Source organism: Calonectris borealis, chromosome 1, assembly GCF_964195595.1.
Source record: "Calonectris borealis chromosome 1, bCalBor7.hap1.2, whole genome shotgun sequence".
Taxonomy (NCBI): Eukaryota; Metazoa; Chordata; class Aves; order Procellariiformes; family Procellariidae; genus Calonectris; species Calonectris borealis.
In genome coordinates, this window is record NC_134312.1 from 54,671,949 (window position 1) to 54,697,250 (window position 25,302).

The 25,302-nt window shown below is 48.5% G+C and overlaps 1 protein-coding gene across 1 annotated transcript; it reads right to left on the reverse strand.

Moving 5' to 3' along the window:
* Positions 1–19,204: 19,204 nt before the first annotated feature.
* Positions 19,205–22,963, reverse strand: HEBP1 (heme binding protein 1). The gene is made up of 4 exons (XM_075153005.1): positions 22,826–22,963; positions 22,523–22,661; positions 20,789–20,969; positions 19,205–19,475 (listed from the first exon to the last, which is right to left on the reverse strand). The coding sequence occupies exons 1-4, from the start codon at positions 22,901–22,903 to the stop codon at positions 19,304–19,306; spliced, it is 570 nt and encodes a 189-aa protein (XP_075009106.1). The 5' UTR covers positions 22,904–22,963; the 3' UTR covers positions 19,205–19,303.
* Between the last annotated feature and the right edge of the window lie 2,339 nt (positions 22,964–25,302).

Below are 25,302 nucleotides of genomic sequence, written 5' to 3' on the forward strand. Positions count from 1 at the left end.
ACGTGCCCAGCGTGGGCACGGAGGGTGCAGTAAAACCTTGGGGCACAGCCAACGGGGAAGGACTTTGCTGGGTTCACCTCCCAAATGCTCCCCTGCTTGCCAAAAAAGCTTCCCCTTTGGCAGCCGGTGGGGCACTATCCTCCCCACACGAAGTGTTTAACTCTATCCCAGCCAAAACCAGTACAGGGAAGGATCCACACTCTCCCCATAAGCCCTGTAGCTCTTGCTGTGGCACGGAGGTGGTAAATGAGTCCCCCTCCCTCAGGTGGGGCAAGAGATGCTGGGGACTGGTTGGAGGCGGGGAGGAGCATGCTGCCAGTGGAGCCGTGGTTGGGTTGCGTCCTCCTTCAGGCTCTGGAGGCAGAGGTGTTGGGGAGTTTGCCCAGCTCCCAGGCCTGCCAGGCTGGGACCAAGAAAGCAAGCGTTGGTGTCCTGGGGTGGCAAGGAGGCAGCTGCATGGGATGGGGAACCCACAACGCCCTGTAAGCCCCTTGTAAGCGTGGGGCACCCCTCGTATCCTCCAGCCTTTTCTGAAGCAAGTGCTGAAAAGTTGCAACCCCCTCTGGCCTGCCCCATAGGAGCGATGGGTCACTAGGAGCCACCCCTGCCTCCCTCGTTCAGATGTCCCCTCTGCTGCCATCTGTTCCCCTCCCTGTTTCAGGATTCAACACAGAGCAGTGTCAAACGGAGACTCAGGCTGTGCATGGGTAACCGGGGCTGGTGGGGAGGCTGGCACAGCCTCGTGCACCCACTGCCTGCAAGCTTGTGGGGCCAGGGTATCGCTTTAATCAGATATGCTCCTCAAAGAACAAAACCACGGGGCTACGTCTCGGATGTGGCAACTGTTGGCCCAAGTGTGCATGGTGCTCCTTTGCCAAAGGTGACCGTCCCCGCAGCAGGGCTGATGGTACAGATGGTGTGTCCAGTCCCCAATGACAGCAATCACCTTGTCCCATACAAAACCTACACTGTAGGTTTCAGTGTATCTCATCACAGTGGACCACAAATAGAGGTAGCTGAAGAGCAGAAACACCTTTCATTTTCCTGGCCCTGAGACAGGGAAGGCGAACAGCTGGGAGCAGAGTCTCCTTCAGCCACCCCAAATACCTTCACTACAGCCTGTGAGCAGCACCCAGAGGGGACCAGCACCCGAAGGAGCAAGTGGCAGCATCAGAGTGTGAAGAGACACCCCCTCCGCATTTCCACCGGGTCAGGTGGGTTGCTTAGCTTACACTTGACACACACACTCCCCAGGGAGGGACTGGCTTTGCAGTGCCTTAAAGACAAACACGAGATCTAAAAGCTGTCAATGTGTAGGTCATGCGTGCCTCTTGCTTTATTCTGCCCCTAGCTCCTTTCAAAGCATAAGCTCCCACATGTGCAGGGAGCTGGTGGTTCTGAGAAGCCACAGGGTTCCTCCTCATTTCCAGCTCTTTCCTGCGTTTTAGTAGGTTTAGCAGAATTACAGAGTTACACAAAGGTTTCGGTCAGCTGGGACCTCTGGAGAGGTCTAGTCCAGCTTCTGCCCTGAGCAGGGCTTACCTCAGAGCTAGATCAGGTTGTCAGGGCCTTGTTCAGGTAAGATTTGAATATCTCCAAAGGTGGAGATCCCGCAGCTTCTCAGGGCCCCCGTGCTGGTGTCTGATCACTCTCATTGGGATTTTTTTTTAAGCTTGTGTCTAATCAGAATTTCCCTTGTTGCAACTTGTCTGTCACCCCTTGTCCTTTCACTGTGAAAAATCTGGTCCCATCTTCTCTATAGCATCCATTTACTTAACAGACAAGAGCAACTGGATCCCCCTTAGCCTTTCTTCTCATGGATGAGCAGGTCCCTCAGCCTCTCCTCCTGGTGACATGCTCCAAGCGGCCCTCAGCTGTCTCAGTGACCCCCCTGCCAGACTCGTTCCACTTGATCAAGCTCTGTTGCAGTGAGAGACCCAAACTGGATGCAGTACTCCAGATATAGCCTCATAAATGCTAAATAAAGGGGAATAACCACTTCCCTCACCTTGCTGACTTTACCCTTACTCATGCAGTCCCGTATGTGGTTGGCGTACATTGCCATGAGCATGCACCACTGGGCAATGCCTTCTTCAGGTTCATTTCCCCCAGCACAGTTACTCCCTTTGCCCTGGAGGAGCTTGTTGTGGTTATAAATAGAAGAGACTGAACAGTCCTGAGGTTCCGTCTCTATGGCAGGTGGTTTCTGGCAGGAGCCAGAAACAGCACCCAAGGCCACTCCCGGCAGGGAAAGGAAGTCCAAGGGCCCCTGCCCGCATTTGCCTGCTTTCTGAGGGCTCTGAATGCAACATTGAGGTGCCTCGGTGGCAGCAAACCCAGCCCTTGGGTACCAGCTGGTCTGCATCACCCCACTCAAGCTGGGGTTGGTGAGTTGTTGGTGACCAGCTGCGCTCAATGAATCTGTGCCCTTACTGGGCCACCCAACCATGGGGACTCGGCCTCCTCTGCCCCAAGGCAATCTTTGCCACTGCACTGAGCAATGAAGGACAGTGGTCACAGCAGTATCTCCTGGGGGTCCTTGCCCCACTCCGGCACCTGGTCCCTGTGTGCCCAGGACTTGTCCTGTCCCCTCTCCCTACCTGCAGCACACTCACCCCTCTGTACTCAGGACTGTCCTATGTGGGATCCTGTCCCTCCCTTAAAGTCAACATGCCCTGCCACCTGCAGTTTCTAGGGAAACTGGTGTTTGCTTTGCCTTTGCCATGGTGACAAGTGAAGCACCATGTTAGGTATGAGTGCCGTTATCTGCAAAAGGCTTTCTGAAGTGCCAGGCATGGAGCAGGAGCTGCCCTCCTGGCTGGCCAGGCTGATCTTATCTGGATCTATCTCCGGAGTCAGCCAAGGCTTCGTCTGGCTGAGGAGTTTCTTCCATCAAACCAGTAACAGGTACATTTGAGGAGAAAGCAAAGGCTGTGGCTTACAAAATGGGCATCTTGTTCTCTAATGAATTAGTCAAGAGCTGAAATAGAATGCCATGTCTCCAACATACGGCACTGTCTGCTGTTTCCCCCTCGAAATGGTCTGCAGTGAAGCTCAAATGCTGGACCAGGAGTGTGAAAAAGTGCTGAAAAATTTGGGTGAGATCTATAGTCATGGGGAGAAAGGGACCTGGGTAGCATCCTTGACTCTGGTGCTGCTTCCTGCTCAGTGCACATTTTCCTGCAAATCAGCTCTTTACTGGTTTTGCCAGACTGAACAAACACATGTTTGAATCTCAGAAATTAGGCAACTCAGTGTTGCTCAGTGTCACTTAGTCATCCCAGGCCCCCTCTATAATCAGAGTAAAGAGACAGGCTGTTCCTGCAGGCATTATGGTTTTTTAGCAGTGCCGAACCACCCTCTCTCTGTTTGCCCGGAAGGAGTCGGCCGTGACCCTCAGCCCCTAACCCAGCCACCTGAGACTGATGCCAAGGGAGCAATGAGGCACGCAGGGTCCAGGATGCTTTCAGCATCCACCTGGTACCCGTGGTGGTCTCCAGAGCAGTGGGCCACGTCCCGCTGGGCAAATTCTGGCAGGAGTGAAAGTAACCTCCTCAAAAACAGGGAGGAGGCTGGGTTTAGGTTTCTGGTTTCGCAAAGGAAGCGGAGGCAACGCCAAGAAATTCGGTGCGAGCGAAAGAGCCGGCAGCGCTGCCGGGAGGATTTAAACCCACCGGGGCGGCTCCTCCTGGCGTTCCGCCAGCGGCCGCCAGGTGGCGCCCTTGCCCCGCGGAGCCCGGCGCCGCGCGGACCGGGGAGGGTCGGGGATGGGGCGGGGGGGCGGGGGCTGCTCTGCCGCAGGCTGAGGGGGGGTCTCCACCGCCCCGGGGTCAAAGCAAAACACGCTGGACTCCTTGTTGTAATTAAAAACAAAAAAAACACCCGCATGTCATTAATGCTTTAATATTAAAACCATTTAAAAGAAAAAAAGTTATTTCATGGCCGTTCATTGAACTTTGGTAAAATTTGCAATTTTGCTCCCATGAAATGATTTATTTGACTCAGCGTGTTCCAATAAAAAAAAACCCAACTAAAATTTTCCAGCCTAAAAAGGAAGCTTTTCCACTGTGACGTTCAGCTTGTTTTATACAGCAATACAAAAAGCTTGTCTCTGAACTCAATTTATTTTAGGCACAGTTTGGTTGGATTTCAACTAACCTCTTCCTGACTGGCTGCACTTCAGCTGCTGGAAAGAAATGACTGCCTGGAGAGTCTCCTGCCCAGCTCTGGTGAGGTGTCTACGGGCAAGGAGGATCAGTCAGTCCCCAGACCCTGGGCCACAGATTCCTGGTGCTTCACGAGGCCGCGGGAGATGCACAGTCACTGGGGGTAGGGCAGTAAACGGGCAAGCAGGCACACTTCTGGCAGCCTGGTTGTCCAGGCAGGTTATGGCTCACCAGCTCTGCTCCCCATCCTGTCCTGCCTCCCAAATGGAGGCCACCAAGCTCCTGGGCCTGCTTAGGTGGGACTGTGCTGGTCAGCCGGACAGGAGGTCCCCAGTGGCAGAGCTGGTGACATCTGGTAGCAACGTGTACAGGACGATTTTATTACACAGAGAAGTGGCAGGTAGAAAACATTGCGAGGAGCTGCAGGTAGATAACATGACCTGTCTGTGTCCTTCCTCCTCCTTACCCATCACCACCATCATCACTATATATCAAGGCTCTGTTGTGGTTCCCCTTGCTACATCCAGACTTTGGGGTTTAAAATGGCAAATGATTTGTGTGTGATGAGACCTTGGCAGGGCCAGGATTAAATGCCCAGCTCTTAAGTGCAAGTCACCTCACAAACAGATGTAGTCACTGAGGCAGGGATGTGTGCGCTTTGAAGGGGAAAGGGTAGAAAAGTGCATGAACTCATCTACCTGGCTCTGCTGGGTGGTCTACAGACAAGATAAAAGCATTTTTCCAGCTATTTGTGAGTTTCTGGCAGCATGGCAAGCTATTGGGTTGTGAGACAGGAGTCTTGCGTGCTCAGTTCTCCATGGCATGGGCTGCTGCTAGGCTGCTGCAAGGACTGTGGGGCAGTTACAACGCTGCTTCAGATGACCTGGGATCCTGCCTGTGCAGCTCCTGCAGTATCGCAGTGCTAGTGTCACCCTCCCTGCTGCCGTGCTCCTCTCCTAAGTAGCTCTGCCACCCACTCTGCTTTAGCGCATTCTCTGAAATACAAGCTAAAACCTGTCCTGTGTGAGGACCTGAAATACCGAACCGGCTCATTTTTCCCATGACATTGGGCCCTTGTTCCATGATCTTCAGTAAACAGGCGGGGGCACTGCAGAATCTGCATTCACTGTTGACACATGGTCCAGTTTCTGCTGAGTTACCCAGATTGCATGAAGATAGATCATGAACCATTTTTAACCTATTCAAACTGCTCGAGTGAGTTCACAGCAGATCAGTGCTTCATGTCTTGGTGGCCATCACATCTTTCATCCAACAGGAGGAGTCCTAAAGCCAGATTTACCAAGGTGTCCAGCCTTGGCTTTAGCTGCCAGGGATTCTTTCCGAATCCTGGAGACAAGTGGCCTGGGAGGAGGGGAAGGTCCTCTCTCTGCAAGTTTCATTATGCATCTTGCCTTTTTTTGAATATCATTTGTCTTTATTGTTTGGTGGTAATCTCTAAAAGTGGAAGCAACTTTGTTTATATTGAATGAATGGGGAAATGCTGAAAGAAACTGTATGCTCCTTTACAAGATCCCAAAGAGATGAAACCCTTGATAATGTCTCACCTGATTTCTCTTTCATAGTGCACTCTTAAAATGTAATCAGCTTTTGGGGCATGCTCTGCCTCCAACTGTGCATACAATGCTCACATTGAAATTAATAGCAGCATGATGATACATTTGAAGTGAGAATCTGGGACAAAAATGTTAAATTCTTGCTGGCAAAATCAATGACAAAAGTTTCTTTGGCTTTAGTTCTCACTTTAGAGGCATCTGTATGCCTAAGGCTGGAAAGAATAATTTTTATGGGTATATGTGTCTTAGCAACATCCTAAGAAATAAAAAAACATGACCTTTGGATACATTTTATACAAGGAGTTTAGAAACGTGTCTTTGTGGCTTCCCTCTTAGCAGAGATTTGTTGCTGTGTTTAACCCCACTGCCTCAACCCCAGTTCTACCCTGGGGGATGGGGAATTGTTTGTGATTGATGGAATTATCACAATACATGTGGACAAGGTGCCAGGCTTGAATTTGTATTGGTGACCTCAGATCTGGCATTTAGTAATGCTCCTATTGTGTTTTAGACATGTCTATTGAATTGCTAAGAGTCCTGCAGGAGATCTTTCACGTGCTTATCCTTTCGTCGTGCCAGCATGATGGGGAAATGCTGTTCCCTACATTCAGGGCACAAGGTCAAGAGCAGATTTCCACCGTGCCTAGGTGGCTGCTCATCCTCATGCCCTGGTGAGTTGCTCTGTGTCACTCAGAGAAAAGATCCAAACCTGGGCTGCATCCAGGCAAAGACTCACGCTACTGAGCCCTCCTTCCTCTCCCCTTAATGGAGGTGGTGTCTGGATAATCGCATGTGCCTGCAGTCCCCTGGCTTGCCTCAGAGGTGACTGCAGGGGAGCCAGAGGCTGAGCCTCACCAGCTCCTGCAAACACACATTATCTCACGCACGCACAGGCTGGGCCCCCAGCTGAGCCGGTGGCTCATCGTTATCCAGGACTGATGGACACCAGTCCCAACCAGCAAGTACATTGTCTAACTGGGGAACAGGGGTTAATCACAGCACTGAGTTTCTGGCTCCTTTTCCATTTTTCTTAGGATTAACTCTTGTCATTGGGTGTTGATGAGGTGAAGCTAAGAAGTGAAAGGTCTCAGATCTGAAACTGTCCCAATCTCTTTGTAAGGGTGAAAGCAAGAGGAACCCAGTGAGGTGGTGGGGATCCAGGCACGGAGGCTGTGTGTCCCCTCTTGGCTCACCCCTCCAGGGTAGTGGGCAACACAAATCCCAAGTGAGTTCAGCCATGGGACATGGTCCCTGCGGGTGCAGTGCCATCTTCCCCACCACTCTGTGCAGTTGCTCTGACCACTGTCACAGCAGAGGGGCATTGATCCTTAACGTTCTCCCATCCTTGCAAATCTCTCTGCATGCAGAGAACTGCATAACTTCTTGCATAATTAGCCTCTCCATCTGTTAAAACAGCCTGAGACCCAGCGAAGCTCTCACTAACAGCTGGCTTACAGGACAGAGAGGACTAAACAGAGCAGGACACCTCTTCTGATCTGCAGCCTTACTCAGAAGGGGCAGTACTATCAAGTTGTCGGGTTTAACCTGGCAGGCAGCCAAATACCACGCAGCCGCTCACTCACTCCCCCCGCCCCCCCAGTGGGACGGGGAGAGAATCGGAAGGGTAAGAGTGAGAAAAACTCGTGGGTTGAGATAAAGACAGTTTAATAGAACAGAAAAGGGAAAATAATGATAATAAATAATGATAGAATATACAAAATGAGTGATGCACATGCAATTGCTCACCACCTGCGCTGACCGATAACCAAGTAGCGATCGGCACTTCCTGGATCACGCCTACCATTCATATACTGAGCATGACGTCACATGGTATGGAATATCCCATTAGCCAGCTGGGCTGGCTGTCCTGATTATGTTCCCTCCCATCTTGTGTACCTAGCTCAGTCAGTAGGCACGGGAGCTGTCCTTGGACTAGGAGGGCACTTAGCAACAACTGAAAACATCTCTGTGTTATCAACATTCTTCTCATACTAAATCCAAAACACAGCACTAGGAAGAAATTTAACCCTATCCCAGCCGAAACCGGGACACAAGTGTAAGTCAGTGGAGTTTAAGGTCCCTTCCTGAAGGAGGATGCCCTTTCAGCTGGCACTGATCATTTGCTTAAATGGGAATCTCTGTAGGAAGAAATGAGGAGAGCCAAAACACCTAGATGCTCTCACGGCATGAAGTAAAGGGATGTTTGGGATAGGCCTCCCCATTCAGACTGTCCTGTCCACCCTGGCACTGAGTGAATCACAGCCCACGCTGGCAGCTGGAGTCAAGGCTCTCTGTGGACTCTCCACCCTGGCCCTGACGACTTGTCCTGTTCTGTCCTATTAGCTAGATGAAGCAAGCATAGGTTTCCCAGAACAAGCTGCATGCCTGCCACTTCTGCTATGTAAGATCAGCCCACAGCAGCTTGCTGCAGAGATTTCGTAAGAGGGAGGAAGTCATGGGGTAGAGGCACTTGGTCGAGGGTTTCTGTGGCTGGAAGAAGCTTCTGTCCCTTGTCTCATGAGCTGGACCAGATATGCAATCATGAACAGATAGCAGGGGGGATGGGAGTATCTTCCAGTCAGGCAGAGCCCTCTCTCCGTGGGCAGGACAGCTGAGATGCAGCTTCCTGCACCCAAATCATCCATCCTCCCATTGCACCATGGCCTCCTACTTAGCCTCCAGCTGGTACCCTGGCCAAGGGGAGGAGAAAGGCAGGAGTGGGATGTAATCCTGTCACCTTGTGCTGACAGTGTGCGTTCATCCTTTGCAGCTTCCTCTGGGCATCTGTAGCACTGATTTTCCTGTCTCAGCTCTGTCCAGCTCTGCAGGTGAATTCCCGAAAGCGCTGTGAACTAACTGCGCTTCCTAAAGGTCTGAAGAATGAGGACATTATTTACTTTTGGCTGTCGATGGGCATTAAATGGCATGAAAGAAATGTATGCCTCAGCTCCGTCACTATCTGGGACCAAAATAACAGATAAAAGAAGAAAATCAGTGGGAGTTATCATTATATGGAGTTGCCATGGAAATAGCATGAGAGAACTTAGAGGAGAGCTAGCACACCATGTCTCCAGGAGGGCATAAATCCCCTGCTAGCCTCACTCCTTTTTATCACATTAACAGGCAATATTTCATGCTTTAGCAAGAGGTGGAAAAACATCAAAGCACAGTTCTGACATTTTTGCCTATCCCTTGATTTCTCTGACCAAGACTTCCTGACCCCTCAAGAAGTAGAAATGTAAACCCTAGTGATGTTGGAAAGCTGTCCTGGAAACCATTTGATAATTTCAGTAAAATGGTAAGAGGGTTATAATTTTCCCCAGAAAATATTTATTGACTTTTGCGAAATCATATGAAAAAATGAAAAAGCTTTTTTTTTTAAATGTACTATTCCAAGACTTTTTGCAAATAAAAATGTCATATTTCATTAAAAGGATTTTTTTAATGCTGAAAGGAAGGAAGAGCATTATAATTTAAATGATCTCAGAGTTTTGGTGAAGTTGCTGTCTTGTGCTGTTGCACCGTTCTGGGAAGCCCATTTTATTCTCCTCAGTCGCTAAATCCTGCTTTTAAACTGCCTCATCCCCTCTGGTCAGGACAGGACAACCGTGTCTGCTCATGCACTATAATCCTGAGGCTCCACAAACACAGCTCTGAGGCATGACGTTGTATGGGGGTGGCATCCTCCGGCACACGCATCCGGTTCTCTACCTTGCGCTTCCCAGCCGGCCGCAGGTCACTCCTCTGGAGGGTGGGCCCCAACCGGGACTATCAGTGATGGTCGTGACAGTCTGTCCCAGAGTAAACTACCACTTGGATGCTGGCAGCCAGCTGCTTATGAGTAGAGATATGCAAGTGTGAGTGAATAAAACCAGTTCTGTTCTCAAACAAAATCATCGTCCTCTCCTATAAAGCCTCATATTGAGTTCTGCTGCATTATAACTCCAATGCTGCAATATTTTTTCCCTGGATACCGCCTTCCCCACCCCAGCTCCTACCCTTCCCTAGGGCTTTGGCCACTACGGGATGTGACTGAGCACCTTTAGAGATGAGAAGGACCCTCAGCCCGCAGCCAGGCTCCAGAGGGGAGAGGGCAGACAGGAAAGCCTGGGGCAGGGCAGCAGTAAAGCCTTCATATTTGTATCTGCTCCCTTTCAGCAGAGCCAGTAAGTGGGAAAGGAAAGATGCCCAGGAGCCTCCAATGAGATCTCATCTTCCTCACCCACCAGTACGAATGCTTTGTCCCCGCATCAGTGTTGCAAGGGTGAGTGAGATGAAAGGAAGCAGAATAACAAGAGAGGAAGCCAAAGAGCACGGTCCCCAAATGACCCTTTAAGAGCCAATTCAAGTTATGTCCCAGCTACTGTCCCCAGTTCTGGCTCAGAGACCCATTTCAGCAACAGAATTTCCATCACATTTGTGACTCCACTTGCAAGAGCTGGGACCCCAAGTGATATACAACCATGCATTTGGAAACCTCTCTCCTACAGAATAGCTAAAGCTGTGGAATTAATTTGTGTGGGGTGACAACTCTGGCCCGGGCTGCTTCTTTGGCTTAGAGTCATCACATTTGCTATGATGGCAGTAATTTCAACTTTTTTTCCCTAAAGCTGTCTTAAAGAAAAAAAGGCGGGGGGGAAAGGGGAGGAAGGTCTCTTTTGACAGCTGTATTTCTAAGGCAAAAGTCTTACAGTTATCTAAGGTGTTACCAGCAACCAAGATGTCTCCTCAGAACAAAACTTGTGTGCTAAGTTCTTGTTGATTGTTTGGTCTGTTTGCTCAGCACCAATTTAAGACAAAATTATACACATAATTTTATAAATGCTATTTATAAAGCTGTGAATACATATTATGCATGTTTTGTGACAAAATGGATCCATTTTTACCCCTATGAAATGACAACTCCCAAACACTGAATAATTCCAAAGGGGCTATTTTTATGGCACTTGGTGGTACATTTGTTGCTGAGTAGCAGCGCTCTGTCTATAGCCATGGGAATAGACATCATTTTTAGCTTGTCATAATTCTGGAACTGGATTCGTTCCAGAAGAGTTTGTCATAACAGTGGGCTGTGCAATGGCTATTTATGATAAATGGATTTGTGGATTATGGGATCAAACATTTTGGAAAACAATTGTGTTTATCTTCACATCAGGACTGTCTGGGGAGCTCCCGTTCATCCCCTTGTTGCATCTCCCAGGACAGGGAGCTGCAATCACTGAGAAACTCTCTGGCTGTGTGGCAGTTCCCAGGACAGTCTCCTCATCTCCCTGGTGTGCCTGGTTGTATATTGTTGCTTTCAGTAGAGTTATCTGGAAGCAGCTGCCTCCAGTGTTTCTTCAGGATTGTTATTTTCACATATTTATTTCCAGGGAAAGGGAAAAACATCCAGAGCCTTTTCAAATGCTACTGCCTTAGCATCAGGAGCAGGAGCAGTAACTTGAAAAGTGAAACAAAAATCCCTGTCCGTATCTATGCATTTTTTGCTACATTCTGTGCATTCTGGGCTTCCATTCAAAATAAACAAATTTTTAAAAGCCAAAAACTAAATCATATGCTACGGAAAAAACTTTCATTTTTCTCTCTTGTTCAGAAATAGCACCACTGCAATGAAAATAAATGAACTTTTGCTCCTGTTCACAAACCAGCTCTGTGGAGAGCTGTCTCCAGTCAAACAACTCCCCTGGTTCAAGATCTGGCCTTCATTCCTGGATCCAGAGAGATCTCCTGTGCAACCATTAAAAAGCTTATACCGACCATGCCTGGAGCATGCATCTGAGGAGTGAAGCGGGGAAGAGGGAGCTGCCTGCCCCAAAGGTGAGCAGTGCTACCGCCATGCCCAGGGAGATGGGAGAGGTGAGGTGTGAAGATACACAGGGGTCAACACACAGTCAAACTAACAAATACACCTGGGAGGAACAAAACCACCCCCGGGCACCTCATGTGCCTGAAACCGTACCCATTTTTTCCAGCTCTATTTGCTCCAGACCCTGTTTCCCTATTCAGATCAAGCAAGCGCTCCAAAACCTGCAGGACTGCCTTCATCGTTTTGAAATCGGCTGGGCAGGTTCCCAACTGGAGGGTGTTTTAGGCCAGGTTTCCAAGACGGAGTATCTCATAAAATCGATGTTTCTGGTTTTCCCCTCCCTGGGGCAGGGAGGGGTGCTCGGAGGAGTCTCAGCTGCTCTTGTGGCTCTGGATTTCACCCCTCCTGGGAAGCGGTGCTGAGAATGTCCTCAGAGAAAGAGCATTGCTCTCCGTGAAGGCGTATACCAAAGTCTTGAGCGAAGCAGATGGCAACACAGCGGGAGCAGAGTCGTGCTTGGGATTTCCAGGGAGATCTTTGTTCCCTGGGCCCTGGTGCAGGGAGGAGACAGGGTCTGGCTCAAGGCAGGGCTGGAGAAGCTGGAAGGCATCTCTGGTTCCTCTTCTATGTTTAACTGTACTGCAGCCATCACAGCATAAACCCTTATCAAAAGGTGTTTGGCTGTCTCCCCTTCCCCACCAACGTCTCCCAAGGCAAAGGGTCAGCACATGAGTTATGAGGCACCCAAGGCGCTATGTCCAACCGACCCACCCTTACCCACCCTCCCCTGAGACAGCACAGTCAGGGCATCAACCTTCTCCCTCCTACATCTCCACAGGATTTTTCCTCCCCCTTCAGCTTGGGTTTCCCATGCTCAGGTGCCAGTGTGCAGGTGGAAGCAAGGAATTGGAGAATGAGAGGCATGGTTTTACATGAACTTAATTACCCCAAATAAACACCACTGCAATAACCAACCTCTTCAAAGTACTTTGACTAAATAATACTACAGCTCATGAAACAGATTTCAACGAGCCAGCACATGTAGATTTGGAAGGATGTTCCCTTGCAAAGCTGAGTCATAAAGAGGATTGAGAAACTCTGCAGTCAGTGATTAAACAGTTAGAAAGATCTGCCAGCAGGAAGGTGTGCCCAAAATTGTCATGCTGTACACTACCTTTTATTTCAATGCTTTGCTTTGGGTAAAAGGTTTCATTTGTTTCATTTGTCTGAGTACGATGCATTTCAAATTTCAGATCCTCTCCTCTCTTACTCACAGCAACATTCAATTCTGTTGATCTTGTACTTTATCAGTGATGTGGGAAGGTGACTGAACTTTCTGTCTAATGGCAGAAGATGCTTCAATTGCTTCTTTGGACTCCAATTAGGAAAGGCCTTAAATTAAATACTAGGGATATAAAAAAAATTGAACAAGATTGGAAAATTCTGGAAAAATACTCAAGGGAGAAGAGTTGCCATGGCAATGCTTCTCTGTTTTCTCTCGGGATAACAGAAGTGTGTGCTGAAGAAGACACTTCCCCAACACACACCTCACTTTTAGACCCAAACCCACTCCGCTTCCAAGTCCAGGCATGGGCAGGGTGGGTGGTGCAGCTCTTCCCAGAGCACAGGTGCGGGCTCTGCTGTCCCACCACAGGGAGCCCTAGTGTCAGGTCACATTGCCAATGTCACACTGCACACACAGTGCCACACTGTCACCCGAGTCATGACGCAGATCAGGGCGCTGCAGCGCATGGCTGAGGAACTGCTTTTCCATACCAGCTGGCTCTTGATGGCCTCATAGCTCCAGAGCATCTCTGCTGCTTCTTGGTCCCACAAAGCAAGCAGGATTGGTGAGAAGCTCATGGGATCCGCAGAGGGGGAGAAGGGCCATGGCACTTGTAAGTCCACACTGCAGGCCAGGCTGCAGGGGATGTAAAACAGGAGGCACTGGCTGATCCTGTGCTTGGTATATGGCGGTGAGTTGATCTATACGCATGAGACTCTAGATCCTCAAAGACATTGAAAACACCTAAATGCCAGTGGTATCTTTCAGCATGTGGTTTCTGGGATCTTTCACTTCCATTTGTACTTTTGAAAAATCTGCACCTAAAATTCAGGCTTCTCAACTCAGTCTCCTCACTGGGACTGCACAGAAGATATGTCCAAGGCTGCCCTGGGACCTTGGGCTGCTGATCAGCCAGACCTCACACTCAGTCTAAGAACAGCGCAGCTCCTTCCACCCCATTCACTCAAGTTTCTCCTCATGGAAACTGGGGGATGGGCAGCAGTGAGGGATAGGGGAGCAGCACGTGCCCAACTCTCACCTAGGGATGGGCTCTGGATGTGGAATTAGACAGACAGCACCTTAAGAATCAAGCAGCATTTGCACTGACCCATCTTCTGCAGCAGGTGCCACAGAGGACTAGGAAAAAAGCATCCGCCATGGCTGAAACCTGTCTTGTGCAACAGATTCTGCTGAGAGCAAAGCAGAGATTATGAATGAGCTGACAAAACCAGCCTGCTGTTGGCATAGGCACCAAGCAGAGACGAGTAGCTACGCTGGAAATGTTTCATCCATTACTGTCAGAGAAGTCACTTTTACCACTGATCCTGCTCCAATAAATCATGTTGCCAAGCAGTTTTATAGAGGCGTGATACATCCAAAGCTACTTATGGTCCCGTTAAAAGAGATGCATTTCTTTTTTAGCTCAGTGTGGCTGAAATGCTGTCACAGAAGAAAGAAAGGCGCTGCTCAGAGTGTTATTGTAAAAGAGGTATTACTGTAATTACAGCAGGAGGGACGATGTGAGCTAGGAGCCACCATCTTCTTCCCCTGTCCCATCGCCTTTGGGCAGCCTTGCAAAGCTGAAAATTTGCTACCACAAGCACAATGCTGCTCATGCACTCTTTGCCATGGTGATTGATGAAAATGGGGAAATAATGATGTTACTTCCCCATTCACCATAAATCACCCATCCCCTCAAAGTGACTAGACTATTATAAGTCTGGCCAGATTTATATGGACAACTTAACCAATTAGCTCTTTTATAAAGGCTGTCGTCTTCTTAATGCAGTGTTAGATATATTTAGGCAGGTGTCTACAAAAGAAACTATTTCTCTCTGAAGCTAACAAAGCTCTCATTCTGGCAGACTTAAAACCTTGGTTTGCAAATGTTCGCCCTGTGGCTGTGTTTGCATTAGCAAGTTATTCAGTGACAGCAGAAGCCAACCAATAGATCAAAGCGAGGGATCTGGAGGCCCCTACACATACACTACATACATACATACACGTGTACATATACACATACACATATTTATACAGGTACACATGTATATATATATAAATATATATGGTTTGCCACTGTTGAAGCCAGCAGGAAAACTCTCACAGATAATGTTACTAACAAGTGGGGCAGCTTAGGAAGCCGGTATATCCAGTAGGGCTAAATCTACACGGCATGCGTATAATTCCCATCAAGATTACACTTTTGAATTTGGCTCTGTTTAAATGTGGCCCTTCCTGTGGCTGGCGCTATGGCCATCACACTGCTGCTCCGCACCGTGCTGGGTGGGACCTGCCCGGCTGCTAATTAGGAGCAAGGCCACTCCTGTCTCTGGAAGGCAGAGATAATTCCCAAAGCCGTTACCCAGCCAAGCCTGTCCAGCCCAGCAGGCAGCGCAGGCAGCCGTGGAGATGCTCCTCTTCCCCACCAAGGAGAGCGATGGGAGAGGGGCCCCAGGCAGCGATGCAGTCTTCACTGAGCACACCCACCGCACCCCAACAACCCAGCAAGGCAGTCGCTCACAGCACGGAGGTGCCTCAGCAAGAAGAAACGTCCTTCTTCCAGTTTCCCGTGCACGGTCTTCTTCAATCCACACACAACAGTTAACGTCATGACTCCCCGTCAAACATCAGAAAAGCACCAAAATGTCCCCGTTTCAGCATTTGCTTGGGACAGAAAAGGGCACTGCACAGGCACAGAAGAGAAGCAAGGAGGTCTCTAGGCAGTCTGCTGCACTATTATTCCTCAGAGAGCAAATACTGGAGGGGGCAGAGAAAAAGCTTTTTTTTTTTTTAACATCAGTTCAGGAATCAATTGTGCGTAACGGAGAAGCTGTGACCATGCTGGCCTTGGGTCAAAATCCAGAGCACACCTCTGACTCCTGGCCCCAGAACAGAGGTTGCTGGAAACCCTCTAATGTCAACGGCGAGCCTGGCTGTCCAAACAAACATACACCCGCAGTGACAGAGGCGTATCAAAAAGCTGGCTGACCTAGCTGCCTACGGAGCAGAGAGACAACCTGCTGGAAACGCTCAGCCAAAGAGTATTTCTGCTCTTCCACAAGCAAGGAACTCCTTGCCATAGTGCCATTCCACAGACGCCACGGATAGTAAACTTACCTAGTCTAAAAAGCAACTGGACAAATGCATGGGATAAAGTCTATAAGGGTCTACCAAGCACAGTAATAAATATTCCTGAGCCACACTGTACTAAAGACTAATTTAGAGGAGATATCAGCCCACAGTTGCACTGATCCTGTAATCTCTCTCAGGTGTCCACTACTGTCCATCACTGGCAGCAGGGCACTGAGCTAGATGGACCTCAACGTGACGATATGTCTAACATTTCTGGATAGTAGGTCATGTTGAAAATCAGTCATGAATATTTGCCTGAACACTGTCTGTGAACCCCAGCCACAGGAACACACAAGTGAACACACAATTTTCCTCAGGTAAGCAGGTGCCCTAGTTTCTGCATTAACACAAATACATCAAAGCCTCTCAGTGGCTGGAACTAATGAAGGAGGAGATTACTCCATCAGCTCCCATCTCACACCGTCAGATAATGCAGGCCCACACCAAGATACCTAAAATAGCAATTTACTGGAAAAAGCATTATGACTATTTATAGATGCTGCAACATGACTAGTGCCCCAAACAGAAAGATAAACTGGCAACCGAAAGTCTTTCAAATCAGTAACTCCCACTGAGCTCACGAAGTCAATGATCAGCACAAAAATTGTACATCACAATATTTTTTTTTAATTTATTTAAAAACTCTAGAAAATGGAGACAGAACACAGGCATCTTTGCCTGTACAGTGTCCTGGTTTTGGTGGGAAGAGAGTTATTTTTCTTCCTAGTAGCTGGTATAGTGCTGTGTTTTGGATTTAGGATGAGAATAATGTTGATAACACACTGATGCTTTAGTTGTTGCTGAGCAGTCCTTACACGAAGTCAAGGACTTTTCAGCTTCTCATACTGCCCTGTCAGCAAGGAGGCTGGGGGTGCACAAGAAGCTGGGAGGGGACACAGCCAGGACAGCTGACCCAAACTGGCCAAAGGGATATTCCATACCATAGGACGTCAGGCTGAACAAAAACTGAAGAGGGTGGCCGGGGAGTGGCGTGGCTGCTGCTTGGGAACTGGCTGGGCCTCAGTCAGCGGGTGGTGAGCAATTGCATTGTGTGTCACTTGTTTTGTATGTTATATCATCATTATTATTACTTTCCCTTCCTTTTTCGTCCTATTAAATTGTCTTTATCTCAACCCAAGAGTTTTACCTTTTTTCTGATTTTCTCACTGCAGGGGAGTGAGCAAACAGCTGTGTGGTGTTTAGCTGTCTGCTGGGTTAAACCACCACATATAGAAAAGGCAATTCTGTTTGCATAAGCTTTTGATATCAGTTAACACTGTTTATGAAACTGTACCCTGCCTACTGCATGCAAAAGGCCAGTAGCAGGGCTGCACAGGCAGAGCCTACAGACGCCATTACTCTCACTGTTGGGTCAGAAGCTCTTGTTCTCTGTTCAGAGTGTATGCATGTTATGAAAAAAAAACACATGCTGCCAAGATGTGCAGCTCTGTTCATAGCAGGTTTATTATTGGTCTTCCTAACATCTGAGATTTCACAGGAGAAATTTTGAGAAATTTCAGGATTTTGATCATTGCAGAACACTCACCACCAGTAGCCAGAAAGGACTGTATCCACAGTCTACACACAAGTTCCAAAATGAAGCCGCTAGCACATAAACCAGGCAGTACTGTGCCCCTCCATTCCTCACCCACACAGGTAAAAATAATCTGGGACATGAATAGGTCCCTTTGGATTCAGGGACGGCCTTAGAAGGGTCTTTGCTCCTTAAAAAACTCCTTCAAAAGCATAACTCTCTGTGTGCCTTGATTTCCCTTTTGATTCCTCCTCCCCTGCACTGCAATCACTAACTGCAGCCAATAGCTTTTCCCTTGTTTTTTTGAAAATTAAATGGTATCTGCTCTTTTTACCCATCCTGACTAGCTGCTCTTGCACACAGGTGACTGAAACCGAAACTCTCTCATGAGGTCCACAGCAAAGCTCTTATATGGCTCAGCAAGAGAGAAAAGGAAAGCACATCAGAACCTCAGGTTTTCCCCTTTTACTGCTGAGATTTGCTCTCAGAAAGCAGGCACATGTCAGACAGCTCGACTGGCCAGAACCTGGGATGCCATCTGACAGATCTCTCCTTCCCAGGGGGAAAATGGCTTTTGGAAAGCACCTGAACTTTGGGGCACTTAAGCATCAGAGGAGCACAGCTCTTTCAGTGGAGGTAACGAATTATACAGGTACCCACCGTAGCATGGTCTGTGAGCGTGTTCCCACTGCGGGCATCCTGCTGCCTCCCTGGCAGAGCCGACAGCTAAAATGCTGGTTTGATGCCTAACAGTTAAACACTGCTGGTCTTCCAAGCAAGACCCACCCTTACTATTGTATTTGAAGTTTCTGAAAGGGTACTCGTTATTTGACGTAAATCCCTGTTTTCAAGAACAGCCAGGTTTTCCTCCTCCTTTAAAGAAGACAGTAGCCTGAGTAGCCCTTCAGAAACTAACATCATTTAAGAAGAGAGTTTTTTTAAAGATCTGCACCCACAGTAGTTCCACTAGACGCTCACCATTCTTCAAATGCACCCTCAGATCACAAATAATAGGCACCTGCTTTTTTCACAGCCTGTATTTTTGTAATTCAATTAGATTACCACACACATTTCAGCTTTGGCCCTTGTGTAGGAAATGATCTTGGGGTCTCCACGTCACGTTGTCCAGCTGCTAGCCGAGATCAGGACATAACACACCCCAAAATGTCTCACTTCAAACAGAAGGATAGCTGCAAACAGAAACCTGGATCTTCCTCTAAATGACATTTCTGAGTCAGATGACAGAAGTGTTGCTCTCCTGCACACTATGACTCAATGTAAAGGATGCTTTTTTCCACTGCACTGTGTTGGTAGCAATGCCCATGTCCCTTTAGACTGCTTTTCGAATGGCACAGATAAAAGCAGCATTTTACAGCTGCAGCAAGCTCAAGAAGATAAAAAAGTCCCTGTATGCACTTTCGTCATGTTCCCCTGCCTGCCTCAGATGAAACTAATAGTCTGACAGCACTTGGACGTGACTACCGTCAGGCACCAGTCTTGCTAATTAAGTACTTTGGCTGTCTCAGCATTGAACTCTGAGAGCATGAGGGAGATAAAAGTAAGCCACCGAGAGATCATGAGAGTCTGTGTCGTTGAGGACTTGGTCCAGAACGAAGGAGCAGGATTGTCAGAGAGCTCTGCAGCGTCCTTCTAAAATGGTTGGTTCGTAAAAGACCAAGGCATAGGTGTGGAGGGAGGACAGGATGGTTTTCTGTCTCTGCCAAATTGTTAGTTTATTTTGAAGAGGACCGGGACATAGTGTGGGGAGGTTATCAGTGCAAGCCAGCACCACTGGGAGCCAGATGCTCACTCTTTCACAAACCAGACCTCATTGCGTCGCCCATAAGGCTTCATGGGGGGGTCGTAACCATTGCAGAAGTAGAAATCCTTGCGGTATGCAGCTTCACTCCCCAGAGCAGACTTCAGCTTGGCAGCATAGTTCACGTAATCCACCTCTTTGGCATAGCCACCAAACTGCCTGCAAAGAAACCAAGCACAAAGAGGTGCTGAGCAGTCCTGGCAGAGCACAGAAAGGAAGAGAGGGAGAACAATATATAGCCACAATATATTTAGCCACGCATTTTGATCCAGGTCCCGCCAACATGCACTTGTGCAGGCGCTGTTCTTTGTGAACCAGCACACTTTTTCTGTGATAGATTAAGTCTCAAGGATTACACAGCTGGGGTGCAGTCTGCAGATACCAAACAGACCCCCCCCAAACAGACCCATATATATCAGCCAGCAGAACGGCCCTGCCCTTTGAATCAATGCCATATCAGAGTCTGTCGGCTCTAGGTTATCTCCAAGTTATCTCCAAGTCTGCTCAGCCCGCAGTCCTTATACCAATGCTGTCAACAGCCATGTTCACTGTGGTGTGAACAACCATCTGCTGGAAGCCAGATCATGAAGGGAAGCCAAATTCTAGTGAGCTCAAGGAAAAAGGGGGGTGGGAACAAAGATGTTAGCAATTACAGCCCACAATTATATTTAAAAGGGGTGGGTTAGAATTGGTCTGTTTTATGTTGACCTCCCACCAACAGGAACTGTTTCAGTATCAGCCAGCACCTCACCACTCTGCCTCTGGGCCACGGTTTGAGACAAAACAGCCTGTTCTTGCAGAAGTGGCCCACACCCGCAGCAAAGGTCAGGCAGCACATGCAGGCAAGGGAGGAGCCAGACCGTTTAGAGTCAGCCAGAATAATTCAAGCAAGGAGGCAGGGGAACATCCAAGGGGTTAAGTACAAGGTGAAGAGCTTATTGCTATTGTGATGCTGGTTTGAGCCCAGCTTGTCAGTCAACAGCTGAAGACATTCAAAGGCTATCTGAAGCAATGCAATGGCTGCTTGTTTCCATGAGGACTCTGGCATGAGTCCATCTAAATGAGACTTCAGCTGAGACCTGTAGTTTGATGCGAAACACACCAAAGGACATTCTTGATGACTAAGAACCATCTTGATCCCAAATAGTGGGGAAAATAATACTTTTCAGAAATTAGGAATCACTGAGTACCTTCATATTCACCCTCCCCTGCTCTTCACCTCACCTTTCAGGGCTAACCTTTGCACCTGTTTTCCCAGTGAAAAAAAAAATCCATATTCCAAATGGGTGCAGCATGACCAATGATAAGAAATGCCATAAAACACCTGTCTTCAGTCTAGAAAGACCCCTCCATCTCCTTCTACCACATGCACCCATTGTCCAGCAAGTCACCTGGTAAAACCAACACTGCTCTTCCGAGCACACTAGAGACCTCAGCACTTGGGACTGGAAATCTCAGGATGCGTTCCTTACGTGGAGTAAATGGTCATCCCCTGTCTCTCTTCAATCTTAATGCTTTCATCACCAGGACAAGGAGGGTTGGCTTGAAACTGGCTTGGGATCCGCAGAGAGACCTTCACTTTCTGCTGTAAGGAGCCATCTTCAGCAGGAAAAGCAGTGATGGAGACAGGAGCAGTCATGCCCATTCCAACCCCTGAAAGAGACACAAAGACATTATTATAGAAGTCTAGGTTCTCGGGAACTCACAGAATTAACAGGGGATTCACAAAAGCTAATTTTAATTTGGGAAGACTCCTCACACTGAACTCCTTGTATAGTCAGTCAAGAGTGGGGTCCTCTGGGGAATGCAGAACAGCCACATTAGGCTTCTGCTTGGGCCTTCTGCTTCTCCTTCCACTGACTACACAAGGACCCTGGGAGATAAGGGCCCCAGGTGACCTCTGGATGGCTCTTTATTAATGGTCCTGTTTTTGTGGCTCTCAACTATATAGCTCATGCCACCGAGACACTCTGTTCTTCTGACAAATCACCTCTAACACAATAGGGTCTGTAGTTCCAGGGCAGATCAGTGGCACATGTAAATCTACATTAGTATTTAAATTGTTATCATCTGGACTTAGTGATGAGCCCATAGCCAATACTGAGTGACAGGAGCTTTCTCCTAAATGCTTCCAAATGCTTCCAGACATCCTACAAGTTCCAGTGCCCCAAATCTCAGAGCTGTTCTGGCTTTCAGCAGGACTGTCCATGCTGTCCACCACTCCAGGAACAGCATGCTTCTTTTCTGCTCATTACTGCCGAGAGGTATCTGGCACTGAAGAACATTTTTCTTCCCTCTTCTTCTTGCAGCAGTAGGGAACCTCCAACCCTTAGGATCAGATAGCCAGGGAACCAGTTGAGATCAAGCCATCTTTCTCATTTATTTTGCTTTGACACCATACCTGTCCCTGTGGCACACGTTATAGAAGGCACCCTTTCTCCTACAGCAACAGCGATCATCACCTTTCCAAAACATGCTGCTGTAAATGCCATTTCCCTCTGCATCCAGCTCCTATGCCCACACCGACTATACAAGTTCCTCTACCAGTCACGTGAGAAAGATGTGAGAGCAAACGTATATGCCTCAGAACCACTCTGTGGTCTTCTCCTCCTGCTACGGATGACTACTGATGCGCATACTTTAGTAAATTGAGAATTAGAAGAAATCACCTGAAAGCACCATTATAAAACATTGCAAAGTACCATTAAAAAGCAACCTCATTGTTCATTATCCTGTCATGAATAAAAATAGCCAGAGTATATGATAACTTATCAAGGTCATAAAAGTTATTTCACTGCCTACAAAGGCACATCACAGAACCGAAGTGCCCCAGATACCCTGGATTTTATCAGCTACTGCTCACCCAGGGAGCTGTGATACACGTACGTGTGCCTATCCTCACGCTACCCCAGCTGCAAGGTAACTCATTCCTGCTTCAACAAATAATTTTTGAGATTTCACACTGAAACAAAGATGGGTTAGGAGTGGACTCATAGCATGAGTTGGCGGGACACGCTTTGACCTGTGGCAAGTTTATTTTTCCAGTGAGGGGCCATCCCCATCACAGACCCTCGGTGCAGGGAGCCACAAGCCAGGCAGGCCCGTGGTGCCATCGCCTCCATCCATCCACCTTTCACCAAGCTTCTGCTAGCTGCGGTCAACCACAAACATTCACCAAGTCCCACGGGGCAGGGAGCATCTCTCACCCTTGTCGTTGGTTCCTCCGACATACTTGAGGAGCTTGAGCACCCCTTCCTTCGAGGCTTCGTCGAATGGCTTCCCCGCCACCTCCACCGCCGCAAACCACCCGCCCTCGCATGCCCTCTCCTCGTAGCTGAGCTGCTCCTGGGGAAGGAGACGGGGAGGGAGAAGCTGCCAGCTGCCCGGACCGGCTGCGAGGAAAGCGCTGCCCGCAGGACACCCGCTCCCCCTCGCAGCGCCTTATCCGGCCCGGCTGGCCCAGAAACCCCCCAGGGGAACAGAGCCCGGCCGCCCGCCCCGCCACCTACCTTCTGCCCCTGGCTCAGCACCCGGTAGGGCCATGCCTCCACCGTGCTCAGCAGGGAGTTCTTGATCATGCCCAGCATGGTGCCGCTCCACTCGGCTCGGCTCGGCCCGGCCCCGCTCGGCTCGACTCAGCTCGGCTCGGCTCGGGCGAAGTGGGAGGGCCCGGGAGGCGCTCCGCCGCCTGCAGCTCGGCGCACCGCCCCCAGGGGGCGCCCAAGGGCCGCCTGCGCCGCGGCGGCGGGGCGGGGGGGCGCGGGGCCGGGGCAGCCGGCGGCCGGGGTCGGTGGGACTTGGCCGGGGGGAGATGCGGCCGCGGCGGGCTGTGGGAGCGGAGAGCCGGCGGCCCCGGGGGTGAAGTAATGGAGGACGCCGAGAAGTGTGAAGAGTAATAAAGTGCGGGAGCAGGTGGTATTCATCTGCTCATGGGGGGAGAGAGGAAATCTGAAGGAAATAAAATACAAGGGAGGGGAAGTACTGACAAAAGTGTGTAATATATAGCGTGGAGGGGCACAGCTTTCCTGAAACTGCAAAATCATAACTTTTTTTTTTAATAAACGGAACTAAGGGGGATCACAGTTGTTGCCTTTTAAGACAGTGAATTTAAGGCAGTGCTCTGTATCTCTGTGGATGTTGTAAGCTTTAGGTAAGGGGTAGATCTTAGAAGCTGCTGATGATACTTGCTCTCCCTCCGCTGACCTCTGCATGTGTTCACAGCCCAACCGATCAGCTCCATTTAAAACTCCAGCTGGGTCCCCTCCCAGAAATATGTAAGTAAGTGAACACAACAGGGGGCTTAGATGGCTTATATAGCTGGGTATATTTAAGTGCATGGAGGACTTGGATCCTTCATGGTCACAAGTAGGTTTTAGTTGTATAAGCTATGTCAAAGGACAAGTGCCAGGTAGAGAAAGTGCCTTGCCCAGGATCGTTTAAGAACAGGGCAGCAGAGGCAGGAATCGAATACCGATCACTGGGGCAGCCATGGATCATCTCCTCAGGCAGATGAGGCAGAGGCACCTCGAAATGCTTGCTCAGTTGGACTTCTGCCTCCTCAAATAGGTGATGGGTGGCATGGAAGCAGGCTGATGCTCTTAAAAAGCAAAAGAGAAGATTATAAAAGAAATGTGCCATTAAAGCATTTCCATCTAGAGAGAGAGGGTGGTGCAAAGACAAAGAAGTTAAAGAAGCTGGCTGTGGTCATCTGATCAAATAGGCCATGTTCAAGTCAGGGAGCAGGGCTGGAGTCTGACATGGACTTTCACAGAGTGAATGACAGAGGCTGCTATCAGTGGTGACAAGGCCACAGATCTAGTCATTTATTAACCATGTATATAATTTGGTTTATTCACCATTATGCAAGAAATTGCAAAATTGTAATATACATTGCATGCTGCAGCTTATTTGTTCTCTTTTAAAACAGTGAGTTTCTCCATTGAGCTGAGGAATTTTGCCAAAGATACCAACTTCACATATCAGTATAGGAATATATGGACTGGGTCAGAGCAGAGGTCCATCTTGCCCAGTCCTTTGTCTCTGGCAGAAGCTGGCGGTGGACATCTAGGTAAAAACTAAAAGCATGCAGTGATCTGGTCTGGCCTCCCACCTCCAGCTATCTGTGACTGAGGGACTTCCCTGAGCCAGAAGTCTTACCTTTCTGTTTCATGCTGGATTTTATACAACTTCAGGTTGCCTGATAAAATGCTCATGTCTAAAATATGAACATGAAAGCTGATGTTTATGTTGTACTCTTCCTCTAGATACGCCAAAGTGACCAGCAGTCTCTATAGCCCCAAGCAAAGTGCGTAAAGCATCCCCCGAAGGAACCAGCAGTCTGTGCAAGTGTACAGCTGATGCTACAGCTCTGAATGCAGAATAACAAGGAGGAGGTTGATGGGGCCTTTTTCTCCTGTTATTCCTTGTAATTTAGGTAAATATATTCTGGGATCAAAGTACTCTACATTTCCTGAGAAATTATGATGACAACTTCACCAAAGGCACAACTGTATCTTTTTATCAGCCTTTTCACAGGCTTGATTTATCCCTTGTCTAGTTAAGCAATGTTTCAAATTCCCAAGCAAAAGCCAAAGAAAGACCTTCCAAGTTAGAATTTTGTAATTTTCTGAACTCAGAGAATTTGCATCCAGGAAGTATTTATCAGATTGTCTCATACACTCCCCATACCTCCCTCACTCAACTCCCAGGTCACAGCCAAAATGCTGACTGTGTTAACTTCTTCTGGTTCATTTTGAAAGATTTCATATGAAACTAGTTTTTCCCCTTTCCCTCTGGAGGTTATTGTAGTGTCACTGAACTTCTTTCCATAAACTCAGGCCTTGGGAATCCTTAAATAGCTAGTCTGCATCCTCACTGTTTATGATTGGAGAGTGTTTGCAAAATAACTGTCATGCCAGCCTCCCCCACAACCATTTAGACATGATCCATTCTTTATTTTTGTTCTCATAAATTGCTTCATCCAGAC